The sequence below is a fragment of the Ovis aries genome, chromosome 5, assembly GCF_016772045.2.
Source record: "Ovis aries strain OAR_USU_Benz2616 breed Rambouillet chromosome 5, ARS-UI_Ramb_v3.0, whole genome shotgun sequence".
Lineage (NCBI taxonomy): Eukaryota > Metazoa > Chordata > Mammalia > Artiodactyla > Bovidae > Ovis > Ovis aries.
In genome coordinates this window covers 3,815,621-3,825,493 of record NC_056058.1, presented here as the reverse complement: position 1 = coordinate 3,825,493, position 9,873 = coordinate 3,815,621, and the positions used below count along the sequence as shown (strand labels likewise).

The window sequence follows — 9,873 nt, the reverse complement described above, 5'->3', positions numbered from 1 at the left end:
GCCTGCAAGGGGAGCAGGGAGGGAAGGAGGCAGGCGGTCGGGTGGGGGGGGCGTTAAAGGGGACATGGTAGCACCTGCTCTGGGGAGAGGTGGCGATGGGCACAGATGGAAGAAGGGTGCCCTGAACAGTGGGTACCAAGCCAGGTCCCAGCCTGGGACTGACCTGGGTCAGAAGAGGAAAGTTTCGGGTCTCAGTTCAACTATCTTTTAAATGGAGGGGGAGTGGTCTCATGATGCCCCATGTGGGCAGAAGGGCTGAGTAACCTGGGAGAGGGCGTGCAGGTCTCAGTTTCCCCATCTGTCACTGTGTGTGTGCTAAGTCGCTCCAGTCGTATCCGACTCTGTATGACCCCATGGACTATAGCCCGCCATCTGTCCATGGGATTCTGTCCATGGATTCTCCAGGCAAGAATACTAGAGTGGGCAGCCATCAAAGGGTCCAGGGCTTCAGCAGCCAAAGATGCTCACTCTGGGATGGGGACCCCACAACAGTCACACAACCTGCGAGGGGACCTGCAGCAACGGCTCAAGTCTGGCTCCTCCCCTCACTCGATGCCTCAGTTTCCACATCTAAGATATGGAGTTCTGGGTCTTTGGTGATGATCTAGTGGCTAGACATACTATCAGTTCAGTCACTTGGTCATGTCCAACTCTTTGTGACCCCATGGACTGCAGCATGCCAGGCTTCCCTGTCCATCACCAACTCCTGGAGCTTACTCAAACTCATGTCCATCGAGTCAGTGATGCCATCCAACCATCTCATCCTCTATTGTCCCCTTCTCTTCCTGCCTTCTATCTTTCCCAGCATCAGGCTCTTCTGCAATGAGCTCTTCGTACCAGGTAGCCAAAGTATTAGAGCTTCAGCTTCCAATGAATAGTCAGGACTGATTTCCTTTAGGATTGACTGGTTTCATCTCCTTGCAGTCCGAGGGACTCTCAAGAGTCTTCTCCAACACCACAGTTCAAAAGCATCAATTCTTTGGTGCTCAGCTTTCCTTATAGTTCAACTCTCACATCCATACATGACTACTGGAAAAACCATAGCTTTGACTAGATGGACCTTTGTTGGCAAACTAATGTCTCTGCTTTTTAATATGCTGTCTAGATTGGTCATAGCTTTTCTTGCAAGGAGCAAGTGTCTTTTAACTTCACAGCGGCAGTCACCATCTGCAGTGATCTTGGAGCCCAAGAAAATAAAGTCTCTCACTCTTTCCATTGTTTCCCTATCATTTGCCATGAAGTGATGGGACCGGAGGCCATGATCTACGTTTTCTGAATGTTGAGTTTTAAGCCAACTTTTCACTCTCCTCTTTCACTTTCATCAAGAGGCTCTTAGTTCCTGTTCACTTTCTGCCATAAGAACGGTGTCATCTGCATATCTGAGGTTATTGATATTTCTCCCAGGAATCTTGAGTCCAGCTTGTGCTTCATCCAGCCCAGCGTTTCTCATGATGTGCTCTGCATATAAGTTAAATAAGCAGGGTGACAATCTACAGCCTTGATGTACTTCTTTCCCGATTTGGAACCAGTCTGTTGTTCCATGTCCAGTTCTCACTGTTGCTTCTTGACCTTCATGCAGATTTCTCAGGAGGCAGGTCAGGTGGTCTGGTATTCCCATCTCTTGAAGAATTTTCCACAGTTTGTTGTGATCCACACAGTCAAAGGCTTTGGCATAGTCAATAAAGCAGAAGTAGATGCTTTTCTGGAACTCTCTTGCTTTTTTGATGATCTAACGGATGGCACTTTGATCTCTGGTTCCTCTGCCTTTTCTAAATTCAGCTTGCATATCTGGAAGTTCACCATTCACATACTGTTGAAGCCTGGCTTGGAGGATTTTGAGCATTACTTTGCTAGCTTGTGAGATGAGTGCAATTGTGTGGTAGTTTGCGCATTCTTTGGCATTGCCTTTCTTTGGGATTGGAATGAAAACTGACCTTTTCCAATCCTGTGGCTACTGCTGAGGATTTGCTGGCATATTGAGTGCAGCACTTTCACAGCATCATCTTCCATGATTTGAAATAGCTCAACTGGAATGCCATTACCTCCACTAGCTTTGTTTGTAGTGATGCTTACTAAAGCCCATTTGCCTTCGCCTTCCAGGATGTCTGGCTCTAGGCGAGTGATCACACCATCATGATTATCTCAGTCATGAAGCTCTTTTTTGTACAGTTCTTCTGTGTATTCTTGCCACCTCTTCTTAATAGCTTCTGCTTCTGTTAGGTCCATACCGTTTCTGTCCTTTCTTGTGCCCATCTTTGCATGAAATGTTCCCTTGGTATCTCTTATTTTCATGAAGAGATCTCTAGTCATACTATAGATGCCCAGTAAGTACTGGTAGGGGTAGGGAGATCAGTCCCCTAACCCACAGTGCTCTGGGCAGGAGTTATCCCTGAACCTGCAACTTCACTTAAGTTCAAAAATCAAATCAGGAGAGGGGACTTCCCTGGTGGTTCAGTGGCTAAGATTGTATATTCCCAATGCAGGAGGCCTGGATTTGATCCCTGGTCAGGGAACTAGATCCCACATGCCACATCTAAGAGTTCCTGTGCTGTAACTAAAGATCCTGCATGCCACAACTAAGAACTGTGGCAGTCAAATAAATAAAAATAAATATTAAAAAAAATTTAAAGCCAGAGGACAAGGAGCCCTTCCCCCAACTTCTTGGCTGCCCCCCCCAATTTCAGTTTCTCCCAAATATGAGCCAGTCAGACAGCAGACACAGGGCTCTGTGGTTGACTGAGCCAGGACTCTATGCCTAACACAGCTGCATTAAGGAGGCATGACCTTGGACCAGGCTCTTCACCTCTTGCAGACTCAGTTTTCCCATCCGGAATATGAGGTGAGATCCAGCATGTAGTGTGAGGTTGGTCATTGGCCTGGTATACAGTAGGTGATTAATAACTGTGTCACACTGTCAGTTATTATAATTTCTTGGTGGAGCTTAGAGTTTGGACTCTTCTCTCCTGATTGTGACCTCAGATGAGTCTCCAGTCCTCTAGGAGCCTTGTTGTTCCCCATCTGGAAGATGGGGCTGTGCCTACCAACCAGAGGCCAACTTCTCTTGTCCAGCACCTTAGCTCCTGTGAGTTAAGCTGGCAGTGATGAGTGGGCCCTGGTGGGTTCTGAGAAGAGAGTCCCTTGCCCCATGAAACATTCAGAGCAACATTTTATGCATCAGAAGGACTTTTACTAAAAGGATCCATTGCGGGGAATAATGGATAGGGAAGGTGCCCATGTGGAGTTTGGGTGAGGTGACAGCTGAGCATGCCTGTGGCCCTCGCTGCTGGAACACCTGGACCTTGGGCACCCCCATCCCACCCACTGGCCTGAAATCACCATAGCCAGAACTGAAGGCACCCAGAAACACACCTCCTGTCTCTACAAGAGCCCAACCCACCCTTCCAAGGACAGGGCTGGCTGGGCATGTAAACTGAGTCTTGGGGGGTCCCACAGCCCCCTCAGTGCTGCTTCTCATGGTGGGCTGGGGGCCCAGGAGGTGGGCGTAGGAAGAAGGCAGGGCGCCACAGGCAGCGGAAGGCCAACAAGTGGGGGCCCAGCGCATACAGCAGGTTACACATGAAGAAGCTGGCCCAGGCATCCTCAGGCACACGGTAGGTGAAGGGCGTGCGCAGATGCATGGAGGCCCCCATGTGCGAGAACTGCGCCTGGCGGCCAGAAAGGGAGGGTGGATGTCACAGACCAGAGGACAAGTTCCAGCATTGCCAGCATCCCACCATGGGGAACCCAAAAGTTCTTCATCCCTATCTCTCTGGTCCTGCTGACCTACCTGTCTCTTCAATCCCTCTGTCTCTAAACATCCCTGTGCCCTACATGTCCTGTCTATTCTTATCCATTTATCTGGGCAGCCTCTGCCCAGCTGCCTAGCCAGAACCATCTAAGCTCTGTCTGCTGGACCCTTCACCCCATCTCTCTGACCTGAGTCTAGCCCCTCCTCCTGGTCTTCCCCACCCTAGGCAGCCTTGACGCAACCTCTCAATTCTACCTGTAATAGATAAAATAATAATGCATCTAATCAAGGTCCTCCTGATCCCATTGCCCTGGCCAGGGTCCAGCCTTTATCACTTCCCATCAGAAACCAGAAACATGCCCCCAGCTCCGAACCCTCCACTGCTCAAACACCTTCTATGGCTCCCCATTGTTCTCAGCACAAGCTCCCAAGCCCAGATTTCAAAGCCCTTAACATCTTGCTGTCAATTTATCTCGCCGCTGCCTTTACTCACATTATGGCGTGCATTTCTTTGTGCTGTTCCCATTCCTGGAATGCTTTTCCCTGCCTAAAGAATTCATACCCATACATCGAAACCCATGCCCCCTCTTTTAAGAACTCTGCCCCTCTGGAATCCCTCTCAGCCTCTGTACCCACTCTGTTCAGTTCTGACCTCATGGGATGGGGCATCTGTGTCTGGCCCATTTTTCTTTCCAACACTAGGAAATCCTGGGAGGCTGTCAAGGGCCTGGCATCACCCGAGGTGAGCACAAAGGCAATTGATGAGCAGGCCAGAGACTTTCTTTCCTAAGCACCGGCCCAACACACCCCAACCCACCCCACCTCACCTGGCCAATGGCTCCAGCAAATACCAAGGCCCAGTCAGGCAGCCAGGAGCATCCAGGAAAGATGAGGGCATAGATGGCCAGGCCATAGAAGGGCAGCACATAAAACATATTCACCAGCATCTGGGGGGCACACAACTGATGGAATGAGTAGCTGCTCAGTTAGGTCTCCTGATGCCCCTCAGGTGGTGGCCCCCAGGAGGATCTGGCCAGCCTCAGACTGTCAAGATAGGGGTTCACTGTATATCCCACCCTTGTGGAAATGACTCCTTTCTTTCCCTCGGGTTTCTCATGCACTGAGCCCACCCACCTCCCTCTATATGTAGCATGTGACCCTGGCCTGATCAATCAGAACGTCCCAGCCCCCTGGCCATAATAATCAGCTATGAGCATGTGACTTAAACTCGGCCAATCAGAGCCTACTCAAGACTTACACTTAAGCACTGAGAACTTCAGGGCTCAGTCTCCTCTGAGGGGGCTAAATAGGGAGAATGGAAGCCTGGAGACACCCAAGGCTGTCTCTGCCATACCACAAAGTCACCACCTGGGAGTGGAGCACATGCAAAGAAAGCAGAGCCCGGAGATAGAGTAGCTTTGAGCTCCTGGATCCAGCCGTACCTGAAGACCCCATCTGTACGTTTTTGGTAGGACAATAAATTCCATTTGAGCTTCAGCCAGTTTGACTTGTGTTGTTTTGGCACCTTCATCAAAGGGGCCCAGCAGATCCCTAACCACAGCAGGGCTGTGGCCCCCTCCTCCCACCTGCCCTCTCACCTGCACCTTTGGATAAGTCACGGGGTCTCTCAGGTATGGTTCATACTGATAGATGTAGACAAAGCAGGCATCCATGGGGCAGTCCAGTACCACCTAGGGCCCGCAGACAAACCGACAGCCTCAAACATCCCTTCCATAGGGATATTCCCCCACTCTCCTGGGAGAGGCCCACACCCCCTGCTCTGGCCTGCCCCAGCCTTGGTTTTCTCCTCTGAGAATCCACAGATACTTGAGCTGGGGAGAAGGCTACAGGGAATGGGACGTTGTGATGGAACACTCAGATTAGGCTCAGTAAACTTCGAGTGGCCTTTTTCTGCACTGGAGAAAGAAGTTAAAGAAGGGAGGGGAGGGGACTGCAGGCAAGTAGGCTGGCCAGTGCAGACTCACCAGGCCCCGAAAGAGGGTGAAGAATGCAGCAAAGATGAGGTAGATGATGAGGGCCAGGTCAACTGGGCGCCGCAGAAGGCCCTTTCTTTGGTCCTCCTCCACCTGCCCCATGAGAAATAGCATGAGAAGTCTGGTATCCAACAGGCACTCAGTGAAGGCTCATCCCTTCTTCCCTAGTCACCAAGGAGATCTTTCCAAGGAGATAATGTCTTTGGCAAGAAGCAACCCAAATGGGGAACATTCAGGCATTTGGGACAAGGCTGACCTGGGGGCAAGGGACTCACCATGTTGGGAGTGCAGCAGGTTGGCACCTGGGTCTGGTTGAAGACCCTCAAGCCAGCCCAGCATGGGACCAGCAAGAAAGGAATGGTGAGGAAAAATGTAGGCCTGATCTCTGAGCTGTATTTGCCTGCCATGGTAGGAGAGACAGGGTGTCACAAAGCGAGGATCTCCCAGGCCTGGCTGGACCCTTTGGCAGGGCCACGTCAGAGCCCCTGGCTGGAAGCTGTTGAGTCACAAATGCCATCCTAGCTCAGCCCTAACACCTCTGACTCCCCAGCGCTTGTAAGATGATGACCAGGCTCCTCAGCCTGGCCTTCCTCAATTTCCCTTTGGGACACGGGTCCTACACTTCACTTCACCCTGGAAACACCCTGGATATTCCTCTTTCACAGCCATCCCCACATCCCTGGCTGCCTTCTCTGCTCTGTCTCCCAAGACCTACCTACAAAGCTGTCAGTCTGCCCTCTGGATCCACTTTCAGATTCCCTTCTCATGTCAAGAGCAGTCAGGGACCACTAGCTGGGGAAGAAGTGGAATGTGCTTCCATTCCTCCAAGAGGAAAATGGGAGAGATGTGGGGAAAGTCTGCCGACTTGAATGGAGAGGCATGCAGTTGGCGGGGGTGGGGGGCTGCCCTCTGCAGACACTGGAAAATGTATGGAGGACCCCGTGGGGCCTGACTTCCAGATGCGGGGCAGTGACCCAGCCCAGGGAGACAGGATTCCGCAGAGCCAAGTCCTTACCAAGGATGTTTCCTGGGAGGAACACTAGGATGCTCATGATGAAGGATCCCAGCCAGTAGAGTCCAAGGTTCCGGTAACTCTTCCTGGGTGGGAGATGGAGGAGTAACCGGTAGATACCTGTCCCCCAGTCTCAGAGGGTCAGGGTCCAGAGACCAGTCTGGGCTCCCCAGGTCTGGACCCCTTCAGTTTCACCCAAGACAGAAGGGACAACAGGGAGTTGAATGAGGGAATGAACAGTCAGACCCTATGTCCAAGGATAGCAGTGGCTGCCCAGGTACGGGGTGACACAACGGAAGAGAACTGACCACCACAGAAGCCTGTGATGTTCCCTGAATCCTTCTCCTAGCCACCCCTGTCTAAGCCCTAGAGGGACATCCTGATTCCCCTACACACACTTCCGGCTTCACCCTGGCCTGGGACCTCCCACCTAAGAACTCCGCCTCCTTCCCAGGGTCCAGGCGCTACCCTGCCCGCCTCGCGCACCTTTTACGGATGGCACCAGTCATGGCCAGGTAGAGGAGGTAGTGAACGATGCCATCCCAGTAGCAGATGAAAACTCCGTGTGCCGTGCGCAGGTACGGCTCACCCTGCAGGGGCAGGTGTGGGGCTCAGACAGGCAGTAGGACTGCGGGCATCCCAGACCGCTCCCGACATACCTCCTTGGTGTAGAACGCCATGAAACCCGCCATGTAGCCGTCTTCCTGGAGAGCAATAAGGAGGTCCACCACGGATGTGAAGGCGAAGACCGCGAAGACTGCGGGAGAGCCGGCGGGGCATTGGCAGTGCGGGGGCGGGGTAGAGATTAGGTGTGGGCGGGGCCTGAGAGCTCTTGCCGGGGACTCAGTTTGCAAAACTGCTCCCAGGCCCAACCCCACAAATCACATGACCCACGACCCTTCCTCATAGGCAGGCACAGTCCTTGACTTAAAGGTGCCCACAGGTTGATGAGAAAGGCACCGTTCTGGCACTCAGGAGCCCCAAGTCAGAAGGGGGAGGCCCCCTGAGATTCCCCAGTCAACAGGGGGTCTCCAGTCTCTCTGAGGTTCTCCAGTCTGATGAAGGCCCTTCAAGGACTGCCAGTTTGATGCAGGAAGCCCCTGCCCAAACAGGTCTCTTCCCCAGGACCCTCCCACCAACTCACCAGCATACAGTGGGTCATAATAGACGTCACTTCGGGACAAGCTGTATATTGCCAAGGAGAGCAGACCCAGGATCAGGGTGCTCATCAACACCACCCCCAGGGGGCTGTGGAGACGAAAAACCAAGTCAGGGAGGCCAGGCCCATTTTGAGACCCTATTGCACCCTGGGGCAGAGCAGACACCGGGAAGCTCCAGGTGACCAGGCTGAAGCTCCTGTCCATCAAGGAAAGCCATTCCCTGAAACTCCCATTCCCCAGCACCAGGCTCTTGCTCCAGCTGTTTCTGACCCACCGCCTCAGTACAGCTCAGTTCAGTTGCTCAGTCATGTCTGACTGTTTGCGACCCCATGGACTGCAGCACACCGGGCTTCCCTGTCCGTCACCAACTCCGAGCTTGCTCAGACTCATGTCCATTGAGTCGGTGATGCCATCCAACCATCTCATCCTCATGCCCCACCCCCTAACTCCTTCCAAAAGTCTTTCCACTTGGCAAAGTCCTATTCATCCTTCGTGGCCCATTTACATTGCTCCTCTTCCAGGTACAGAGGGAATTTCTGTCAGCCCCTTCTGACTATGTGATTTATCCGGTCACCTGCTGACCGGTGTCAGCTTGCTTACTCATTCAACAACTCCAAGACCCTCTGTGGTCAGTTCCAGTGCTCACAACCACCAAAGGCTCTCTAGAGCTTAGCTCTGTACACCTCATTGTCTGACGCTCCTGACTCCTCCCAGATAAAGTCCAAATGTTTCCATCACCCCCACCCCACCCCGCCCTGATCTGCTTCTATCAACCTGATAAGACACGTCAACCACCTGCAGAGATAATAGAAGCCAGGTCTCTGGGCAGCCCCTAAAACTTGGCAAATCAAGGAAGGCCCAGAGGGTGAGGGAGACATATCCAAGGTCACATGTTCTCCCCTTACACTCTCTCCAGATCCCGACCTTCCCCCGACCCCTTAGGATCCCCATTCTTGCCCCATCCAACCAACAATGACAATTATAGTAATTAGCTGAGACCACAACAGCGTTCTGGCACACAGTTCATAATCCTTGACTGTAACTACGGAATGAGTCTAGGATTATGTTCATTACACAATGAAGAAACCAAGGCTCCTGGGGGCAACCTGGCTCACCTGGGTTCCAGGAGGGTGGAACCAGGAATTTGTACCCAAGGAGCCAACTCCGCAGTCAAGATTCCCTCTACCCCATTGTCTGTGTTGGCTTTGGGGGTATGAGGGATTGGTGGATGGCTGGTATTCAGTGGCTGGATCCGCAGGGTTGAGGCCTGGGGTTAGGTGATAGGGACAGGGGAGGTGGAGGCATGTAGGGGAAACTGAGGCTGTGTACAGGGTGGGCCAGCCAGCCCCTGAAGAGAAAGAAAGTGTCAGACAGGCGATGGAGGAACTGTCTGGTAGGGGTAGCGCAGCAGAACTTGTGTGTGGCAAGAGCCGGGTCACTGGGGCCTTATCTGGGACAATACTTTGACCCTTGGCGACTTTGGAGTCTGTGCTGGGCACATCTCTGGGAAAACTCCAGAAACCTTCCGAAACCCTGCCTTGTTAGGGGTTCTGTTTCTCAAAGTCCCTCCCCCCAGGCCCCAAACGTCCCAGGAGCGCCCCCAGCTCCACCACACTGCTCCAGCCGGCGGGAAGGGTGTTTCCGGTTGGAAGCGAGGGGTCTCCTGACCCAGCCCCCTTCTCCCCCGGGCCAGCGGAGCGGGGCCGCTCGGCTCGGGGGAGCCCGTGCATCCGCATGCCGCCCGCTTCGCACCCTCACACCCCAACCCGGCCCCGCCGCCCCAGAGGCCGCCTCGCCAGCCCCTTCCCGCACGCACTACGACAGCACCGAGACGTAGTTGAGCGCGAAGGACAACGGGAGGGCGCCCAGCGACAGAAGTGCGATCTTGCCCGCCAGGGGCGGGATGTCCATAGCGGCGGCGCCGGGACCCCGGCTCGGTTCCTGCGTGGCTGCGCCTCT

At 53.3% G+C, this 9,873-nt stretch overlaps 1 protein-coding gene across 1 annotated transcript; it reads right to left on the bottom strand.

Annotated features, from left to right (window-relative positions):
* Positions 1-3,165: 3,165 nt before the first annotated feature.
* On the bottom strand, positions 3,166-9,873 carry TM6SF2 (transmembrane 6 superfamily member 2). Its single transcript, XM_042249574.1, has 10 exons — positions 9,731-9,873; positions 7,899-8,002; positions 7,414-7,511; positions 7,241-7,344; positions 6,758-6,840; positions 6,018-6,142; positions 5,734-5,835; positions 5,347-5,439; positions 4,576-4,695; positions 3,166-3,665 (listed from the first exon to the last, which is right to left on the bottom strand). The coding sequence occupies exons 1-10, from the start codon at positions 9,823-9,825 to the stop codon at positions 3,459-3,461; spliced, it is 1,131 nt and encodes a 376-aa protein (XP_042105508.1). The 5' UTR covers positions 9,826-9,873; the 3' UTR covers positions 3,166-3,458.

Bases quoted from the DNA above. Each gene is read 5' to 3' on its own strand.
- TM6SF2 (XM_042249574.1), bottom strand. From the start codon at position 9,825: ATGGACATCCCGCCCCTGGCGGGCAAGATCGCACTTCTGTCGCTGGGC. The intron at 6,143-6,757 runs GTAAGGACTTGG...CTACCATGGCAG, and splicing joins CCTCCCAGGAAACATCCTTG to GCAAATACAGCTCAGAGATC. The intron at 3,666-4,575 runs GTGAGGTGGGGT...TCTGGCCGCCAG, and splicing joins TTGCTGGAGCCATTGGCCAG to GCGCAGTTCTCGCACATGGG.